This window comes from Musa acuminata, chromosome BXJ1-8 (genome assembly GCF_036884655.1).
Source record: "Musa acuminata AAA Group cultivar baxijiao chromosome BXJ1-8, Cavendish_Baxijiao_AAA, whole genome shotgun sequence".
NCBI lineage: Eukaryota > Viridiplantae > Streptophyta > Magnoliopsida > Zingiberales > Musaceae > Musa > Musa acuminata.
This window is the reverse complement of record NC_088334.1, coordinates 42,973,830-42,994,393: the sequence shown is the minus strand read 5'-3', so window position 1 is coordinate 42,994,393 and position 20,564 is coordinate 42,973,830. Positions and strand designations below refer to the sequence as shown.

Below are 20,564 nucleotides of genomic sequence, written 5' to 3'. Positions count from 1 at the left end.
GGCAGCGCCCCGCCCCTCGCCGCACAGGCCGCCGCCAGCAGGGTGGCGGCGGCAACGGCAGCAGCAAAGGGCAGTAGGAAATTAGGGTTGTCTGGGCAAAAGATAGTTTTACCCCTCGGAATTTGAGAAATTCCAGTTTCTGTCTTTTGTCCAAATTACGAAAATACCCTTAGGAATTGAGAAATTCCCTATATATCCCTGATTTCAGAAAATATTAATTAATTAAAAGGTTTAGTTGATTATTATTTTTATTATCTAGTAGTCCTACATAATGACGATTATTTATACATGTGATGTATGATGAGTGGACGGATGATCATGGACCGTGTGATGTGTGTACTTGTGATTATTATTATTGAGGTCTGCGAACCTCCATTATATTTCTCGTTTATTGTCGGGCCTGCGTGTCTATGATTAAGTTGTAATCACATGAGGAGGCGCAGCGGGAGCGTGGAAGCCATAGCGGGACCCACGAGACGGACGATCGTGATGCATGAAGATGCATCAAGATGTCGACGAAACCGACGAGGACGAGATGGAAGATCACAGGGCATGAAGATGCACCGTTGCACACATAGATCTTGATGTGAGTGATTAGGCCTACTGGCTCGGGCCTAATCACATTAGGTTGTGGTCCATGATCATCTGGTGTAATTGATTATACACATACTAGATAAGTATATATATTTGCATGCGATGTAGATATATATTAAATATGTATATGTGTGACATGTCATAATAGGAGACCAAATCATAGAAACATCTCTTGATAATATTAAGTCGGTAAACGTGAGGCAATTAGATTGACCCACGTGGCCTTCCATCGTTATGAGTAGGAACCGAATCCCGGTGTAGGTTGAGTTGGTCGAGTCCCTCGAGACTCACCTATATCGCGATTCGCTATCTTACTTATGACATAGAGATGTCACCGGTGACCTGAGGGCATGATATGCTTGGTCGAGTCCCTCGAGGGTATATCATCAAATCAGACTCATCTTGTAACGAAGGTGTTGACTTAACCGAGCATCATGGTTGGTCGAGTCCCTCGAGGCCATGGTGATTCGGAGGCCGAACAGGACGGGAATCACAAGGAGTTGTGATCGGCAAGAGTTGTCTACCTTTTAGGCTTAGTGTGATTGGTCGAGTCCCTCGAGGTTACACTAAGACGCTGATTGGATCCTGATCCCCACTAGAAGTCTGCCGGAGACTTCCGTTTCACGTGCTGAGGGTGTCGCGTGACTCGTTAGTAAAATAGTGGGAGCATATTAAGATAGAAGTCCATATCTTGATAGTTTATTTCTTGCAAAATCTGCATGTTATTCATTTTTGCTACATCTTTATTTTCAGAAAATGTCGCTTTCAAATCCCTTACGTGGCATACTTGATGTCAACCGCCTCACTGGTCCAAATTATACGGATTGGCTCCGTAACTTGAGAATTGTTCTCACAGCGGAGAAAATCGTGTACGTCCTTGATACAGTGATGCCTACGCCCGAAGAAGGGGCAAGCGAGGATGAGATCGCTCGCTACGTGAAGTACATTGATGACTCCACTCTTGCTCAGTGCTATATGTTGGGCTCTATGACTCCAGAGTTACAGAGACAACATGAAAAGATGGATGCCAGATCCATTCTCCTACATGTCCGTAAATTGTTTGAGGAACAGGGAAGGACTCAACGATATGAGATATCCAAGAGCCTTTTCCGCGCTAGGATGACTGAGGGGACACCGGTTCAGAACCATGTCCTAAAAATGATTGAGTGGATAGAGAAACTCACAGGTCTAGGAATGGTCCTAGAGGATAACTTGTGTGTGGACATTGTGCTTCAGTCCCTACCAGATTCCTTTTCACAGTTCATAATGAACTTTAATATGAACAAGCTTGAGGTGACTCTCCCAGAGCTCCTCAATATGTTGAGGGAGGCAGAGAGTACTATTAAGAAAGAGAAGCCAGTTCTCTACACTGGTGAGACCAGAAAGAAAAGGAAAGCAGAAAGGTCCCTTAAGAAGGGAAAGGGCAAGGGCAAACAAGGTAAAGCAAAGGTTGCTAAGAAAGACCCAACAAAGGACAAAGGCCAGTGCTTCCACTGTGGTAAAGATGGGCACTGGAAGAGAAACTGCAAAGAGTACCTTGCAGAAAGGGCGAAACAAAAGCTTGATGAAGCTTCAGGTACATTCATGATCGGTCTCCATTTGTCAGACTCTTATGATAACACATGGGTATTAGATACCGGTAGTGCTTATCATATATGTAATTCGTTGCAAGTTCTGGCAAGGCCTAGGAGACTAGAGAGAGACGAGATGGACCTCAAGATGGGTAATGGAGCAAAAGTTACTGTTTTAGCTGTTGGCGAGGTCGCCCTACATCTGCCTAGTGGAGCTTTTATTGCATTAGATGCATGTTATTTTGTTCCTTCTATTATCAAAAACATTATCTCCATTTCATGTTTAACAGTTAGTGGATATAAATTTGTTTTTGAGAACAATGGTTGTTCGATATTATTAGATGATAAGATCATCACGAAAGGAACATTGCATAATGGTTTATTTATGTTAGACACCACTCCACATATCATGAATGTAAATGTGTCCAAAAGGAAACGAGATGAGTTGAACAGTGCATACCTGTGGCATTGTAGGCTAGGTCACATCCATGAAAGAAGGATTCAAAAGTTGTTAAATGATGGATATCTAGATCCATTCGACTATGTGTCATATGCAACTTGTGAGCCTTGCATTCGTGGAAAACTGACCAACTCTCCATTTAGTGGAACTGGAGAGAGAGCCACTGAGTTGTTGGAACTCATACATAGTGATGTATGTGGACCCATGTCAACTCATGCCATTGGAGGTTACTCCTACTTCATTACATTTACTGATGATTTCTTAAGGTATGGATATGTGTACTTAATGAAGTACAAGTCCGAGGCCTTTGAGAAATTCAGAGAGTATAAGAATGAGGTGGAGAACCAGACTGGAAAGAGTATCAAAACTCTTCAATCAGATCGAGGAGGTGAGTACTTAAGTACAGAGTTTACTCACTTCCTCAAGGACCATGGGATATTATCCCAATGGACACCTCCTTATACACCTCAGCTCAATGGTGTCTATGAAAGGAGAAATCGTACATTATTAGATATGGTACGGTCCATGATGAGTTTCGCTGACCTACCCATCTCATTCTGGGGATATGCCCTAGAAACCGCAGCTTACCTTCTGAACAGAGTTCCAACTAAGTTGGTAGTGTCTACACCATATGAGATATGGAAAGGGAAGAAGCCTGATCTTAAGGTTGTTAAGATTGGGGCTGCCCTGCCCACGTTAAAAGACACAACCCCGATAAGTTAGAATCAAGGACAGAGCGATGCATATTTGTGGGATACCCCAAGGAAACTTGTGGGTATTACTTCTATCATCTCGAGGACCAAAAGGTCTTTGTAGCTAAGAGAGCAGTGTTCCTTGAGAAGGAACATGTTCTTGGCGGAGACAGTGGGAGAATGATAGAGTTGAGCGAAGTTAGAGAACCAAGCTCAAGCACCACTCTACAGCCCGAGTCTGTTCAGGTACCTAATACACAAGTTTCAACTTTACACAGGTCTGATAGAGTATCTCATCCTCCTGAGAGATATGTGGGACATATTAGAGGAGAGGATGCTGAGGATATTGATCCTCAGACCTACGAGGAGGCTATTATGAGTATAGACTCCGGGAAGTGGCAAGAAGCCATGAATTCTGAGATGAATTCTATGTACTCCAATAAGGTTTGGAACCTAGTTGATGCGCCCGAAGGTATTGTACCCATCGGTTGCAAGTGGATCTTTAAGAAAAAAGATCGGAGTAGATGGAAAGGTAGAGACCTATAAAGCAAGGCTAGTGGCTAAAGGGTATCGTCAAAGGCAAGGTGTTGACTACGACGAAACTTTCTCACCCGTAGCAATGCTAAAATCCATCAGAATTCTATTGGCTATTGCAGCACACTATGATTATGAGATCTGGCAGATGGATGTGAAAACCGCATTCCTCAACGGGAACCTGGAGGAGGAGGTGTATATGATGCAACCTGAGGGATTCGTGTCCAAGAACTGCCCAGATAAGGTGTGTAGGTTGCTTAGATCCATTTATGGACTAAAGCAAGCTTCCCGAAGTTGGAACATAAGATTTGATGAGGCAATCAGATCTTATGACTTCGTTAAGAACGAAGATGAGCCTTGTGTATACAGAAAGGTAAGTGGGAGCGCTATTAGCTTTTTGGTGTTATATGTGGATGACATCCTCATCATTGGGAATGACATAGGAATGCTATCCACAATAAAGGCTTGGTTATCTAGACACTTCTCCATGAAGGACTTAGGAGAAGCATCTTATATCTTGGGGATTAGAATCTATAGAGATAGATCCAAAAGGATGCTTGGCTTGTCCCAGTCCAGGTACATAGAAACTATTGTCAAAAGGTTTGGCATGGAAAATTCCAAAAGAGGTCTCATACCGATGAGACATGGGATATCGCTTTCTACGAGTGTGTCCCCAAAGACTCCAGAAGAAAGGGCGAACATGGATATGATACCTTATGCCTCAGCAATAGGGTCTATCATGTATGCCATGCTATGTACTAGGCCTGATATAGCGCATGCTCTGAGTGTCACGAGCAGGTATCAGGCGGATCCAGGCTTGGAGCACTGGAAAGTAGTAAAGTGTATCCTTAAGTACTTGAGAAGCACTTAGGATCTTTTACTAGTATATGGAGGTAATAGCCTTAAGGTTGAAGGCTACACTGACTCAAGTTTTCAGTCTGATGTCGATGATAGCAAGTCGAATTCAGGGTATGTGTACACCTTGAATGGAGGAGCAGTGTGCTGGAAGAGTTCCAAGCAAGATACCACTGCTGACTCGACCACAGAGGCGGAGTACATTGCTGCATCAGATGCAGCAAAGGAGGGAGTCTGGTTGAAGAAGTTCATCACAGATTTGGGAGTCGTGCCGGATAGTGAGGAGCCGATTTCCCTATATTGCGACAACAACGGGGCAATTGCTCAAGCGAAGGAACCTAGGTCTCATCAGAAATCTAAGCATGTTCTGAGGAGGTTCCACCTTATCAGAGAGATCGTGACCCGAGGAGATGTAGCAGTGGAAAGAGTTCCATCCGAAGATAACATTGCAGATCCACTAACAAAGCCATTGTCTCAGATTGTCTTTGAGCGTCACAGGGGTCTGATGGGGATCAGACATATAGGTGATTGGCTTTAGGTCAAGTGGGAGATTGCTAGTCATAAGTGCCCAGCAAGCCAATCACGTGAGTGATGGCACGTGTGACTTGATACAAAATCTTTTTTGCTTATTATATTTTTGGCATATATCACTTTATAACTATTGCATAAATGCATATGTATTGTGATGTCCTTGGATTTGTGCAATGGGAATCGGATCGTGATGAGATCACGATAATGAGATCGATTCACCTTTAAACACATATCCTAAATAATCCCGGTCATAGGTTACTCGAGAGGGACATCGTGATAACCGGATAGACTGGTGTGCTGTATACCCGTCCATATGATGGATGCAGCTGGTCTCATAGCTGCTCGTGTAGGGACACTAGGGATACAGTACAGGTGCTCATTGGAGAATGAGTTCACTGATTGATCCGGTTACGGAATGCTGGATGGTTGATGATGCCTTATTGTCAGACAACGATTCCGTAGTCCTAGTGGTGTATCTGGTTCTTAGACTTGAGACACCAAGGATGTCCTGTATGAGTGCTCCACTCTTTGATACCAGACTTATAGGTTTGGCTGTTCCCAGATCTAGTACAGCTGGTCATTGGGAGTGGTAGTCGACCTTACGAGGGCTATTGAGTGTCGATAGAGGATCATCCACTCTCGGTATCATGAGAGGAATATCCCATGTGTTCTTGCTCAGACAAATCCCTGGCCAGGGTCATTCGGGTTGAGAGAGAAAGAGTTCTCCGGGAGAATCCGATTAGAGCGAGACTCAAGTAGAAACCGTATGGGTCTGACAGCACCATGCTCGATATACGGTCTCTGGGATATTAGATGGATGAGGGACTATAGGTACATGGTAACTGAGGACAGACAGGTCCAATGGATTGGATTCCCCTGTATCGTCTGGGGACTACGGCGTAGTGGCCTAGTACTTCCGTAGTCGATGAGTCGAGTGAATTATTACAGAGATAATAATTCACTTAGTTAGAAGGAGTTCTGACAGGTATGACTCACGGCCAGCTCGATATTGGGCCTAGAGGGTCACACACATATGGTAGGCATTGCGATGAGTAGAGGTTCGAATATGAGATATCCGACGGAGCCCTTGTCTTATTGGATGCAGATCCAATACCCACTAGGGAAAGGACCCATTAGGGTTTTGACACGGGATCTCTATAAATAGGAGGGATTCACAGCCTCATAGGCTAGAGTCTTTGCTTGCCCTTCCTATTCTCCTCTCCCTCTCCACCTCAAAGTAGGCCTGGAGTTTTGAGGAGCGTCGTCGCAACCCTGCTGTGTGGATCACCGCTAGAGAGGAGGACGCTTGACCTCCTTCACCCTCTCCTGAGGATCTGCAAGGAAACAGGGATATACGATCTCCCTAGGTAACACAATCTCTATACGCAGTTTTGTGTTTTGCGGATTTTGCGCACCAATCTTCGCACGACGACGAACATCTTTTTGGGAATCGGGGATTTTTGTTTTCTTGTTCTTCCGCTGCGCATATGATGTCGCCCCCCATGATTTCCCAACACTTAGTTCCTCCATCAAATGCTTCTCCGAGTTAAGGTGCATGTGCCGCGAAGCTCCCTTCGTCTTTGGCACCATGCAAGATGAGTCCGCTCCGTCAGAAAGAAGGACCCATGGAACAACATGATCCTACTCTTGCCTCTGCAAGAGTTCGTGTCCTTGACCTCTGTCTAAGGAAAGCACTGTGCCTTTGCTCCATGTTCCAACTTCTATGCTGGCTCCCTTCATGCGGCTTGGGTACTTCGCCAAGTTACACCCAAGTTGCTCCGCTCCTCGTTTTTGCATTGAGTCGATGGTGGCCCTTGCGCCCACCATTCCACGGGTAAACCCTCCCTTGAGTTCGATCTCTACATCGACTCCAAGTGTGCCTTCATTTAAGTTGTTTTAGGTCGCTCCCCCACTTGATCTCGCAATGCATCCACCAATGCATTCTCTCGACGAGATCATGCGACAACTCCTCGCCGCTTGCTCAGTCCACCGAGCTTCGTGGAGTTGTTGTTTGTTGAGGTACTCCTCCTCAACATGTGAGGTCCGTCTCACATGATTCTCCCTCTGGAGAGCCGGGACTTATCCCTCCTGGATAACTACCCCGTTGGAGCAACATCTCTCTTCATTTCGGAGACCACCATCCCCTTGGACTACTCCGATCTGCTGAACAAATTGTGCATTGTTCTGCCTCCTGCAAACGCACTTGCTAGATTGCAACACCACGTCCATACAGCCCTCCGCTGCACCCCTCAAGGCCTAGCAACCTGCTGAACTCATTGCACACTTCAGCCTCCTACGGACGTATCCTTCACATGCCGAAGAGAAAGTTTCAATGCTCCATGGCGCCGAGTCTCGGTCGCCTTAGGATGGCCACGAACATTCTATCGTCCGCATACAAGCCCATGCATGAGTACCAAATTCTTCGAGTTAGCAATTCCCCTCACCTCTGTGAGCTTTGCATAACTCTTTTGGTCGTTGAGCAACTTATTCCACCTTGGATGGTCTCATTCTTGCCAAGCGCCTCGCTTGCCTAGAGCACCATCAAGTATAGTTGTCAACGTTGAGCCGTAGCTCAAACTCAGCCATCCCAACCTTTGTGCGCTCCAAATTCTTCCAAGCTTGCCTGTTCTCATGGTGCCTCTTGCGCGAAGGGTTGGCCATTCCTCTGAATACCAATCTCAGATGCTTGCTCCTCTGAGCGACTCTTTTCCCTACATCTCCATGCCCGTTTTCCCTCAAACGGTCGCGCGTGTGCTGACTGCCCTCAACGTAGCCCCACTAGGTCCCCCACGTTTGCATGTCAAGTGTTTCTATGAGTGCTTGTCCCGCTCTGATACCATATGACACGGACTTAGCTGGTTTTTCCTAAGTCGTGCGGCACCCTTGTGCGTCTGTCCGCAAAGGTCAGCCTCCCCGAAGCCTCCCATTGTCCCTTAGGACCAACAAAAGAGAGAACGGGTTAAAGAGAACGCCTCAATCGGGATCCACAAGCAAACATGTCCGAAAAACACTTCATAGACAATGCAAATTACAAACAGACTTTACAAGCTCTGAACAATGGCACAACAAAGGGTAAAATGGTCCATTACAGACCGAAAAGCTCTCGAACGTGTCCACATGACACAACCTTTATTTACAAGCCTAAAGAGGCCACCAACCCAACTAACATGGGACTACTTAGCCTTCGGCCGCCCCTCTACCTGCTGTACAAGGCATGAACATGCCAAAAGACAACGGACAGACATAAGCATTACATCCAACATCTTGTTTAGAAGTTTGTCCGTTATAGTGCGGCGGCGTGCAGAGAAAAGAGGAGAGAGAAATAGAGAGAGAAAGTAAGGTTTCTGAGTTTTTTTGCCTGATGATCGGTGGCCAAACGTTATCAGTTTCAGCCCAAATTTTATGTGGAGAATCCTTGCAGCAAACTTTACAATCCTAACGGTGTTGATATGCAGTTTACCCTCTCTAAAGTACTTTATTGCGATATCCACTTTGTGAGACCTATAATTCTCTTTAGAGGAGATCCACCTATGTGCTGAAGATATGTTATTCTTGAGCCAAGATCTATGTTCTTGATATTATTCTGATCCTCTAGTTATTCTAGAGAAGACCTACTATAAACCTGTTATCATTATTATTGATAGTGGAAGTTTGAGGTGGACTACGGTCCCGTGGTTTTTCCCACATTGAGTTTTCCACGTTAAAAAGATTTGGTCTCACTGTGTGATTGATTTATTGCTCTATTGTTTATGCTGTGCTGATTGATATTAGCATTTTGATATCAAGTTGGTATTTTGATGATGAACCTATTTTGATACACAAAAAGGGAAAAGAATTATTCCGCATTAACAGGTTTCTTCCCAACAAGTGGTATCAGAGCATCAGGTTGTTTGGTGCTAGTTTTCTTGTGTGATTGAAATGGAGCAGTCAGATGGTATGATTAAATTGAACTCATCAAATTATTCCACTTGGAGGCGTCTGATGGAAGATTTGCTCTATTGCAAAGATTTGTATAAGCCTATCAAGGTTAAAGATAAACCTTCTATTATGGACGATGAAGAATGGGAAGTTCAACATAGAAAAGCTATTACCTATATTAGAAGATGGATGGATATAAACTTGCATGAGCATATTTCAGATGAACTCAGAGCTGATGTTGTTTGGCAAAGGTTAGAAAATCTCTTTGCGAAAAAGACAGTGGGAAATAGAATTTCTCTCCTCAGAAGGCTTGTAAATTTGAAGTATAAAGATGGTGGTAACATTGTTGAGCACATAAGCCTATTTCAGAGTCTTGCAAACAAGTTGATTGCTATGAAAATGAATATAGATGATGAGATGCAGGGATTATTACTTCTCACCTCTTTACCAGAAAGTTGGAAAACGTATGTGGTGACTATTTGTAACTCCACGCCAGAGGGGACTCTAACCATAGATATGGTTAAAGACAGTTTGCTAAATGAAGATACAAGAAGGAAAGAACAGGGTGAATCTTCTTCTGGTGCATTTGTTACTGAAAAATAAGAAAGATGTGGAAGAAGTTATAGCAGAAATCCATATGGTTATAGAGGAAGATCCAAGTCTAGAAGAGATATCAAATGTTTTCATTGTAATAGGTTAGGTCACATGAAGAAAGAGTGTAGGTTTTGGAAGCGAGAACAGAATGAAATGAAGAAAAATGAGAAAGAGATCAATACAGTTGCTGCTGAAGGTAATATCACTATTGTCTGTGATGAAGGTTGTGTTAGCCTTGTAGCTCAGGACAGTAATTGGGTAATTGACTCTAGTGCTTCATTTCATGTTACTTCTCATGGTGATTTCTTTAGATCTTACAGTGCTGGTGATTTTGGTAATGTTAGAATGGGAAACAATGGTACATCTAAGATTGTGGGTATTGGAGATATTTGCTTGGAGACCAGTATTGGGAGCAAATTGACACTCAAAGATGTAAGGCATGTTCCAGATATTCGTCTTAACTTGATATCTACAGGTAGACTTGATGATGAGGGCTTTGCACATTATTTTGGTGAAAGTAAATGGAAACTCACTAAAGGTTCTCTAATTGTGGCAAAAGGAAAGAAGATTAACTCTTTTTATGTCATGGAAGCTAAGCTACACAAAGGAGAGATTAATGCAATTCGAAAAGGTGAAAGTATAGATCTTTGGCATAAGAGGCTTGGACATATCAGCGAGAAGGGACTTCAAACTCTTGCTAGAAAGCAGTTCTTACCAGAGTTGCAAGGTACATCTCTTAAATCTTGTGATCATTGCTTAGCTGGAAAAACACATAGAGTTGCATTTCAGACATATCCATCATCTAGAAGATCTGATGTTATTGATTTAGTTCATACTGATGTTTGTACTATACAAACTAAAACTCTTGGATGTGCTCTTTATTTTGTTACTTTTATTGATGACCATTCTAGAAAAGTTTGGGCTTTTGCTTTGAAATCTAAAGACCAGGTACTCGATGCTTTCAAGGAGTTTCATGTCAATGTTGAAAGAGAAACTGGCAGAAAGCTAAAGTGTGTTCGATCAGATAATGGTGGCGAGTACAGGGGTCTTTTTGAGAATTATTGCAGGTTCCATGGTATCAGGCTTGAGAAAACAGTTCCTAAAACTCCTCAGCAAAACGGTGTGGCAGAAAGGATGAACAGAACCATTGAAGAAAGGATTAGGTGTATGCTTTCCCACGCCAAGTTACCAAAGTCATTTTGGGGGGAGGCTATGAGAACTACAGTTGACCTGATAAATCTTTCTCCATTAGTTCCTCTGCAAGGTGATGTTCCAGAGAGAGTATGGAGAGGAAAAGATATATCTTATAATCATTTGAGAGTCTTTGGGTGTAAAGCATTTGTTCATATTCCCAAAGATGAGAGGTCCAAGCTTGATAATAAGGCAAAAGCATGTATCTTCTTGGGATATGGTCATGAAGAGTTTGGGTACAGATTATGGGATCCAGTGAACAAGAAGATTATTAGAAGCAGAGATGTTGTGTTTCTTGAAGACCAATTGTTTGATGATGGTGATAATGTTGAGAAGCCAGAAACCTCTGTTTATATTCCTTGGAGTTTGGGTCCAGTTCCTTCACCTGTAGTTCATAATGATCATGTGGGAGATGAACAAGAAGATTATGGTGAGAATACTAGTGATGATACACCTACAATTGATGATACTGAACCAACTGAACAGGCACCTCCACCACCAGTTGAGATTCCATTGAGAAGATCCACTAGAGAGCGACAACCCTCTACCAGATATCCTCCACATGAGTATGTTATGCTTACTGACGGGGGAGAGCCAGAAACTTACCAAGAAGCTATTCTACATGAGAATAAGAGTGAGTGGGTTAAAGCCATGCAAGAAGAGATGAGATCCTTGCTTGAGAACCACACCTATGACTTGGTAAAGCTGCCGAAAGAGAAGAAAGCTCTCAAGAATAAGTGGGTTTATAAATTGAAGACTGAAAATAATAGCTCACAACAAAGATACAAGGCACGACTAGTTGTGAAAGGATTCAGTCAGAAGAAAGGTATTGACTTTGAAGAAATATTTTCTCCGGTTGTGAAAATGTCCTCTATCCGGGTTGTTCTTGGTTTGGCTGCCCGCTTGAATTTAGAAGTTGAGCAACTTGATGTAAAAACAGTATTTCTTCATGGTGACTTAGAAGAAGAAATTTACATGGAGCAACCAGAAGGTTTCAAAGTCAAGGGAAAAGAAAATCTGGTATGTAAGCTTAGGAAAAGCTTATATGGACTCAAACAGGCACCTAGACAGTGGTACAAGAAGTTTGATTCCTTTATGATGAGCCAAGGGTATGATAGAACCACATCTGATCATTGTGTGTTTATGAAGAAATTTTCAGATGATGATTTTATTATTTTACTGCTATATGTTGATGATATGTTGATTGTTGGCCATGATGTTGGAAAAATTGAAAAGCTTAAAAGAGAGCTAAGTAAGTCTTTTGCCATGAAAGACTTAGGATCGGTGAGACAAATACTTGGCATGAAGATTCTTCGTGATAGGAAGAAAAGGAAGATTTGGCTATCTCAGGAGACTTACATTGAAAAGGTTCTTGAAAGATTCAACATGAGTAAAGCCAAAGCAGTTTGTTCTCCACTTGCAGGTCATTTCAAGCTGAGTTCAAAACAATGTCCTACAAATGAGAAAGAAAAAGAAGAAATATCTAGAGTGTCTTACTCATCTGCAGTAGGCAGTTTGATGTATGCTATGGTTTGTACTATGCCAGATATAGCTCATGCAATTGGAGTTGTTAGCTGATTTCTCTCAAATCCTAGAAATGAACATTGGGCAGTAGTGAAATGGATATTAAGATATCTAATAGGTACTTCCAGGTTGTGTTTATGTTTTGGTGATGATGAACCTGTGTTAGAAGGGTACACAGATGCAGACATGACAGGTGATACTGATTCCAGGAAGTCTACTTCGGGATTCTTGATGACATTTGCAGGAGGAGCAGTCTCTTGACAGTCTAAGTTACAGAAGTGTGTTGCTCTATCAACCACAGAAGTAGAATACATAGTAGTTACTGAAGCCTGCAAGGAAGCTTTATGGATGAAAAAGTTTCTACAGGAATTGGGCTTGAAATAGGAAAGATATACTATTTACTGTGACAGTCAGAGCGCTATTCACCTCTCCAAGAATTCAACATATCATTCTAGATCCAAGCATATTGATGTGAGATATCACTGGATTCGTGATGTGCTTGAGATGAAAGAATTACAATTGGAAAAGGTGCATACCAATGATAATGGTTCGTCTTTGCCTAAGGAGAAGCTTGAAGCATGTAGACGAAGAGCAGACTTGGTACAGCCCATCATATGTGGGCTTGGACAATTTGGGCCATAAGCCCAAATCAACTAATTGGAGATTAGAGAGAACGAAATTAGATTGAGATTAGAGTAAGAGCGTGCAGCGTGCGGCGGCGTGAAGAGAAAAGAGGAGAGAGAAATAGAGAGAGAAAGTAAGGTTTCTGAGTTTTTCTGTTTGACGATCGGTGGCCAAACGTTGTCAGTTTCGGCCTAAATTTTATGTGGAGAATCCTTGCAGTAAACTTTACAATCCTAACGGTGTTGATCTACAGTTTACCCTCTCTAAGATACTTTCCTGCGATATCCATTTTGTGAGACCTAGAATTCTCTTTGGAGGAGATCCACCTATGTGCTGAAGATATGCTATTCTTGAGCCAAGATCTATGTTATTGATGTTATTCTGATCCTCTAGTTATTCTAGAGAAGACTTACTGTAAACTTGTTATCATTATTATTGATAGTGGAAGTTTGAGGTGGACTGCGGTCCCATGGTTTTTCCCACATTGGATTTTTCACGTTAAAAAGATTTGGTCTCACTATGTGATTGATTTATTGCTCTATTGTTTATGCTGTGCTGATTGATATTAGTATTTTGATATCAAGTTGGTATTTTGATGAGGAACCTATTTTGATACACAAAGAGGGAAAAGAATTATTCCGCATTAACAGGTTTCTTCCCAACATATAGGCACCTGACGAACGACTGAAGGAACGATCTTCAGCCTTCACCTGGAGAACAAGACTTACGCCCCCTCAACTAGACCTCGGGTCGACATTCTCCGGCTCAATGGTCATGCTGATGATCTTGCACACTCGGGACAAACCAAGCCGTGCTAATACCTTAGCCACAACATGAAGGTACAAAATAGAAAACATCTTCATTAACAATAGAACCAGCATATCAATTGATGTGGCAGAAAAAAAAAAAGAATGAAAAAGATATTTGAAATGTTCTTGATTGGAAAGAACATTCCAGCTTGTTGCATGAGTTGAGCATCTCATGTTGAATGATCTCTTGTTCCTCTCAGCTGATTCCTTATGACCAGTAGAGGTTGATTTGCCAGAGTCAACATGGCCAATGACCACATGAATTTTCATGGCTTCTTTTTCCTTGTTCATGATGCCTGGTAAGGGATATAAGATGATCATATTATATGCATCTTATGAAATTAGAGAGAAAGTAAAAGCCCATTCATGGCATCTGTTGAAGGGGTGCTATTTTTTGCAAGGAGTAAAACCTCAAAGGAATCATTTGCTAAAGAAGATCCTTCCCAATCTATAATAGTATTAATGTCATGTATAACATTATTATTATTATTATTATTATTATTCGTCGTAAAAAAAATATCGAAAATTTTAAGAACTTGTACTGGATCACCATCAAAGAGACTCTTTTCTTGTCATTACATACAAACATGAGTTTAGCTTCAGCTAATCCAAGAATGTTTTCCGATATTTGTGCATAATCTATAGTTTTCATCATATTTATTTCAGCTGAATTTGGAATAATAATTGAAGGTATATGCATGGTGATGATGAAGTTGTGTGCATGTGAAGGAAGGCATGGCATGCGGTTGCTTTGTGAGTGAAAGCAACTCTTCTTCCTCGTGTCCATTGATCAATCATCACAGAGAGCCAAAGAAGTGGTTGAGTGGAGACCAACATGACATTGTTTCTACTTCCAACACACAGCTTTCTTCAATCGCATTCTATTGCATGGAGATGATCAGTCGTGGCTGCAGCACACATGGTTGGATTCCAAGCTCACCAACTCAGATGCTCTTCCCCTGCACATGCCATGATCATTCCTGTTGAGTTCTTGGGGCCTTTAAAATGCCAGCAGCTGCTTGTCCATGGAATAAGACTTGGAGATGAACGATGAGTTGCCTTCCTCTGATCATTCCTGTCTTATACTTTAAGTGTTCCTTAAACTGAGTATGGTGGCCAACACCAGCTAAAGAATATTGAGAACTAACAATAAATAATAGTAGTTTGGAAGATGGCTAATTTCCTCCTCCAAAATTGGCAAAAGTAACAATGAATCTCTCTCTCCATTTACATGACTTATCTTTCTTCTCCTCATCTGCTTGCATTCTGGATTTGGTGGTGGGAGGGCAGATTGGTGGCTCTTGGAATGTAGAGATGCCACAGCATGATCTTGGAGCAATCAGCAGGAATGCCCTTCAACTTGGTCTCATCTTCTAGTAGCACCTCTCGGACGAATTTGATCGAGTCCTGCAATAACAGTCGTCAGACAAACGTTAGAAGGCTTCCATTCTGTCTGCAAAAGAATTAAGGATTATACTAAGCTCATCCTGGAAGACGCTGCTGCAGAATCTTGTGCGGTTGGTAATGTGGAGAAGAAGAACAGAGTAGATGAAACTAATGATTGAGCAAATGACACCTCAAACCTTTGAGATCAAGGTTGGAAAGTCTCTGCACAGATTGACAAACCTGGGATGTGTCCGGCACAGAGGTGGCTCGGCCCCATCTCTCAGGATCCCACAGTATGGAGCTGTTGAAGGCAAAGCCTGAGATGTTGATCCTTGGAGGCTTCGCTTTCATGTCAGCATCAGTCAGGAGACTACCGAGACCAATCTTGTCACTAGCCAAGTCCCTGAAGAGCCACCCCACGACCTTGGAGGAGTTGCAGATCGGCCCCTCCACCACCACTCTCTTCCTGTTTGCTGATACCAGCGCCACTGGCCATGCCCCAAATCCCCTGCATTTTGTTTGGATGCAGATCTTTTAACGAGAACAGGCAGGATTGTAATGCTAATTTCAGGAGAGCCAAGCAAAAAAGCTTCTTCTCTTATCCTTGATGCGTTTTCTTGGAAGAACGGGAAACGATCGTGACTGTAGAGGTTGGTAGTTGGAGTCGAGATGAGGAAGAGAAGGCAGAGAACTCGTACTCGATCTGTCTCATCTCCTGGAAGAACCGGAGATCGTAGACGTTGGAGGCGCCTGCGAAGTGGACGATCCCGGTGAGCCGGTGATACTCAATGTGGTTCAGGGCCACGTTCCTCTGGTGGTCGGCCTCCGCCGCCGGGTCGGTGAAGTTCGCGTCGAAGGTCAAGTGCCTGTACACGACGCCGGTCCTCCTCAGCACCTCGGCGGTCTCGGGCGCGGCGGCGCGGGCCTGGACGACGACCCAGAGCAGCGGTGGCGGCACCAGCTTTAACGTGTCGGCCAGCCTCCTCAGGAGCGGCCCCTGCAGGCGGTCGCCGGACTGGGTCGTGGTGACCACGATCAGCTGCCTCTCGGACCCTCGCTCGAGCCGCTCGCTCGCGGCCGGCGTCTCGGCGGGTGTCTCGACCATCAGGCTCCGGTTGACAGAGGAGTCAGCGGTCGCAGGTCCGAGCCGCTCGCTCGCGGCAGGCGTCTCGGCGGGTATTTCGGCCATCAGGCTCCGGTTGAAGGAGTCAGCGGTCGCAGGCCGAATGGAGGCGTCGTGGCGGGAGAAGAGGGAGGCGGTGCTGGTCGGGGCGAAGCCGGTGAAGAAGCCGGTCACGAAGCACAAGGCGAAGTGGAGGAGCGCCTTCTTCCATAGGTGGGTTCTCTTCTTGGATCGATCCGAGGAGCCCATGGAGGAGAAGGAAGACAAAGGACAAGGGGGGGGGAGAGGGTGGGAGAACAGTTTAAAGAGGCGGGAGGGCAACGGTAGAATTGTCGGAAGCATTAGGTGCGGTGACGAGGTCTCCTTTTTGTTGGCTTTGTGTTGGGCTCTCATTGTTGGACACCAAATAATTTCAAGTCTCTTTTGCTCTCAAAAGAAAAGCTATGCCTTCGCTTTCTTTTGATGTCACAAGTCATCCCTTGGAGCTGAAGGAAGGTGAAGGGGAAGGAGGAGGATTTGGTGGTGGGATGGGATGCATCACCTAACATGTACCCCATCAATTGCTTGAATGAGGAAGGCTAAGACACTCCCTTCAGTCTTGGACCAAGCTCAATTTTTGTATATGTGCCACATGTTGTGGGACCCACTCACTCTTAATTATGTTTTATAGTTGAGATTAAGATTGCAACCATTATTATTAGTGAGTTTGCAGTTAGGGATGCACTGAACTACATTTTTTTTTGTCTTATTGTTGTTGACACACCTTGATTTAATTTTTTTGATAATATTCCTCTCCTAAAAATAAATGAATGACCAAATGCCTTCTTCTTAGTGATTGGGAAATATTTATTTTATAATCTCTAAATTTATTAAATTTCAAGACCACACATTTCTGTTATTTTCCATACAAGTATTAGTATAGAAAATTTTATAGATTTGGATATCTTGTAAATAAATCTTTATGGTTTTATCTAACCTCACACTACCTATGTTGGATTCTAATGTTATCACTTATTAATAGAATAAATAAGTCACCTAAATTATTGCATTCCTTTTTCGGTACCTTTGTTGATAATATTAGTTACCATTAAATTCTTTGAATTATGTAATAAAAATAATTTATGTTTGCATGTCATGAGGCTCATATACTACTCTTTAGTTTTCTCTAATTGTAAATTATATTACTAATTTTTACTCCATAATTTGATTTTGTCTCTCTCAGAATCTAATTTCATAGAAATGGATAGAAGACTTTTCCTATAATTAAGGATTAAATACTAGCAGACCATAACACATAGGAAAAATAAATGAAATCACAATCAAATAGAATATTTTACGTGGAAAACTCCTCCAATGTGAAAGGTAAAAACCACGAGACAAACTAGAGATAATCCACTATAAGAATAATAAATATACAAATCTCAATCTCTTGCCCAAAACCCTAGCAACAATCACAAGAGAATAACTGGGATATAAGGATCACATTACTGTGCACAATATCTAAATTCTTCCTAAGTAATCCCGGTAATAATCTATTGTAGATCTGATTTAACTTGAGATGAAAACACTACTAGATGATTGAGAACAGTTTCTCTGTATTGTCCTTATCTTCTTTCCTTTATTTCTCTTGTTTTTCTGTCGTGTTCTCCTCATTTTCTTTGGAATCATGTGGCTGCAATTTTCGCCCTTGCTGTTGCCCTTTTTTCTCCTCTTTTCGCAGCCTCCACACCTCCCTAATATGAATTAGGGTTAGGTTAAGAGAGGATATAGGCTATGGGCTGTCAGCCCAACACCCTCCCCCTTCAGCCCATAAGGGAGGTTGTTCCATGACTCCTAAATATGAAGCTATACCGATCAGCTATCGATATATCTCTTGTCTTTCTTTTGGTAAGGTCTTTATCAGTATGTCTACTCCATTGTCATTTGTATAAATTTTCTGAAATTGTAACTGCTTCTCTTCAAGCACATTTCGAATCCAATTATATCTGACATCTATATGCTTTAACTTGGAATGAAACATTGGATTCTTATACAAATGGATGGCACTCTAGCTATCATAATGCATAATATATTTTTCTTGTTTCAACATCAATTCTTGTAAGAATTCTTTCATCAATAACATTTCTTTGCAAACCTTTGTAGTAACAATATATTCTGCCTCTGTGGTGGAGAGAGCAATACATCTTTATAATCTAGATTGTTATGACACGACCCCCTACAAAAGTAAGTACATAACCTGAAGTGGACTTCATCGTATTTATATCTCTTATCAGATCTGCATCTGTGTAACTTGTCAACATAAGCGGTCCACCTCCAAAGTTTAAACAAACCTTAGAGCTCCATCCAAGATAGCTAAAAATTCACTTCACTACTACCTAGTGCTCTTTACTTGGATTTGTAAGAAATCTGCCAGTAACACCCACTAGATATGCTATGTCCGGCCTCATACATACCATTACATACATTAAACTTTTAACTACTGAAGCATAAGGAACTTTTTGCATTTTCTCCTTCTCCTCATCACTTGACAGGCTCTGTTCTGAGCACAACTTGTAGTGACTTGCAAGAGGAGAACCAACTGGTTTTGTATTACTCATACTGAATCTTTCCAGTACCTTCTCGATATATTTCTCCTGTGACAACAAATCATCTTGATTTTTCTATCACGGGAAATCTGCATACCTAGTACTTGCTTTGCTGGCCCCATGTCTTTTATTTCAAAAGACTCACTCAGTTCCTTCTTTAACCTATCAATTTTAGATATATCTTTCCCAATAATAAGTATATCATCAACATAAAGTAAGAGAATAATAAAATTCTCACTAAACCTTTTGATGTACACATAATGATTTGAAGTCGTTGTTTTGTATCCATTTTCTATCATAAATAAATCAAACTTTCTATACCACTATCTTGAAGTTTATTTCAGCCCATACAAGCTCTTCTTCAACTTGTAGACAAAATTTTCTTTACCTTTGACTTTTAAGTTTTCTAGTTGCTCCATATAAATTTCCTCATCCAAATCACCACGAAAAAAAGCTGTCTTCACATCTAACTGCTCAACCTCCAAGTCCTGACTAGCAGCAATACCAAGAACAACACGAATATAAGACATTTTAACAACATAAGAAAAAATCTCTTCAAAGTCAATACATTTCTTTTTGACCAAGCCTTTTACAACCAATCTAGTTTTGTACTTTGGTTGAGAATAATATTCTTGAGTCTTCAACCTGAAAACCCACTTGTTCTTCAAGACCTTCATTTCATTTAGTAGCACAAAATCATAAGTGTGGTTCTTCTGAAAAGCATTCATCTCTTCTTGAATGTCAACTAATCATTTCTTTTTTCTGCTCACTTCCAACTGCTTCCTGGTAACTCTCTGGTTCACCAGAGAGTTACCAGAACCAGAGAGTTACCAGGAAGCATCACATACTCATATGTAGAGTATCTTCTAGAAAGTTGATGTTGTCTAGAAGATATTCTTAACTAAGGTTCTATGGGAAGGGAAGTTTCTCTCCAACTTCTTCTTGCTCAACATGTTCTGCAAGTAGATCAACATCAGGCTCTACACCATCTTTCTGCATATCTCCCTATCACCCTGATATACTGGAGGAGTAACTGGGTCATAATCTACTAATCCTTCTGCAGAAGTCTTGGTCGGTGTCTTCTTCTTCAAATCCTCAAAGGTTTGATCCTCAAAGAAGACCATATCTTTGCTTCTAAATACCTTCTACTTTTCTAGATCCCAAAATCTGTAATCAAACTGATCATGTGAGTAGCCAAGAAAAATATATTCTTTAGTCTTACCATCCTAACTTTGACCTCTTATTGTTTGGAACATGTGCAAATGCACGACAACTAAACACTCTCAAATGCTTGTAGAAAACATCTTTCCCTGACCATACCTGCAACATCACCATCTAGGGTTGTACATGGTGACAAGTTGATCACATCAATTGTAGTCCTCAAAGCCTCATCCCAAAACCTTTTGGGTAGCTTGGTCTATGAAAGTATGCATCTAATCTTTTTCATGATGGTACGATTCATCCTCTCTACAATAGCATTATACAGAGGTATACCGAGAACTATCATCTCATGTTGGATCCTATGTGACATGCAATAATCATGCATACTCACTACCATTATCTGATCTTATGC

General features: G+C 42.1%; 1 protein-coding gene across 1 annotated transcript; it reads right to left on the bottom strand.

Annotated features, from left to right (window-relative positions):
* Positions 1-15,054: 15,054 nt before the first annotated feature.
* LOC135589140 (beta-1,4-xylosyltransferase IRX9-like) lies at positions 15,055-16,701 on the bottom strand. The gene is made up of 3 exons (XM_065081441.1): positions 15,982-16,701; positions 15,524-15,791; positions 15,055-15,304 (listed from the first exon to the last, which is right to left on the bottom strand). The coding sequence occupies exons 1-3, from the start codon at positions 16,653-16,655 to the stop codon at positions 15,149-15,151; spliced, it is 1,098 nt and encodes a 365-aa protein (XP_064937513.1). The 5' UTR covers positions 16,656-16,701; the 3' UTR covers positions 15,055-15,148.
* Between the last annotated feature and the right edge of the window lie 3,863 nt (positions 16,702-20,564).

Excerpts from the sequence above, each read along its gene's own strand:
- LOC135589140 (XM_065081441.1), bottom strand. The coding sequence starts at position 16,655 with ATGGGCTCCTCGGATCGATCCAAGAAGAGAACCCACCTATGGAAGAAG. Across the intron at positions 15,792-15,981 it reads CAGGAGATGAGACAGATCGA|GGGATTTGGGGCATGGCCAG; the intron begins GTACGAGTTCTC and ends AACAAAATGCAG. Across the intron at positions 15,305-15,523 it reads CTGTGCCGGACACATCCCAG|GACTCGATCAAATTCGTCCG; the intron begins GTTTGTCAATCT and ends CTGTTATTGCAG.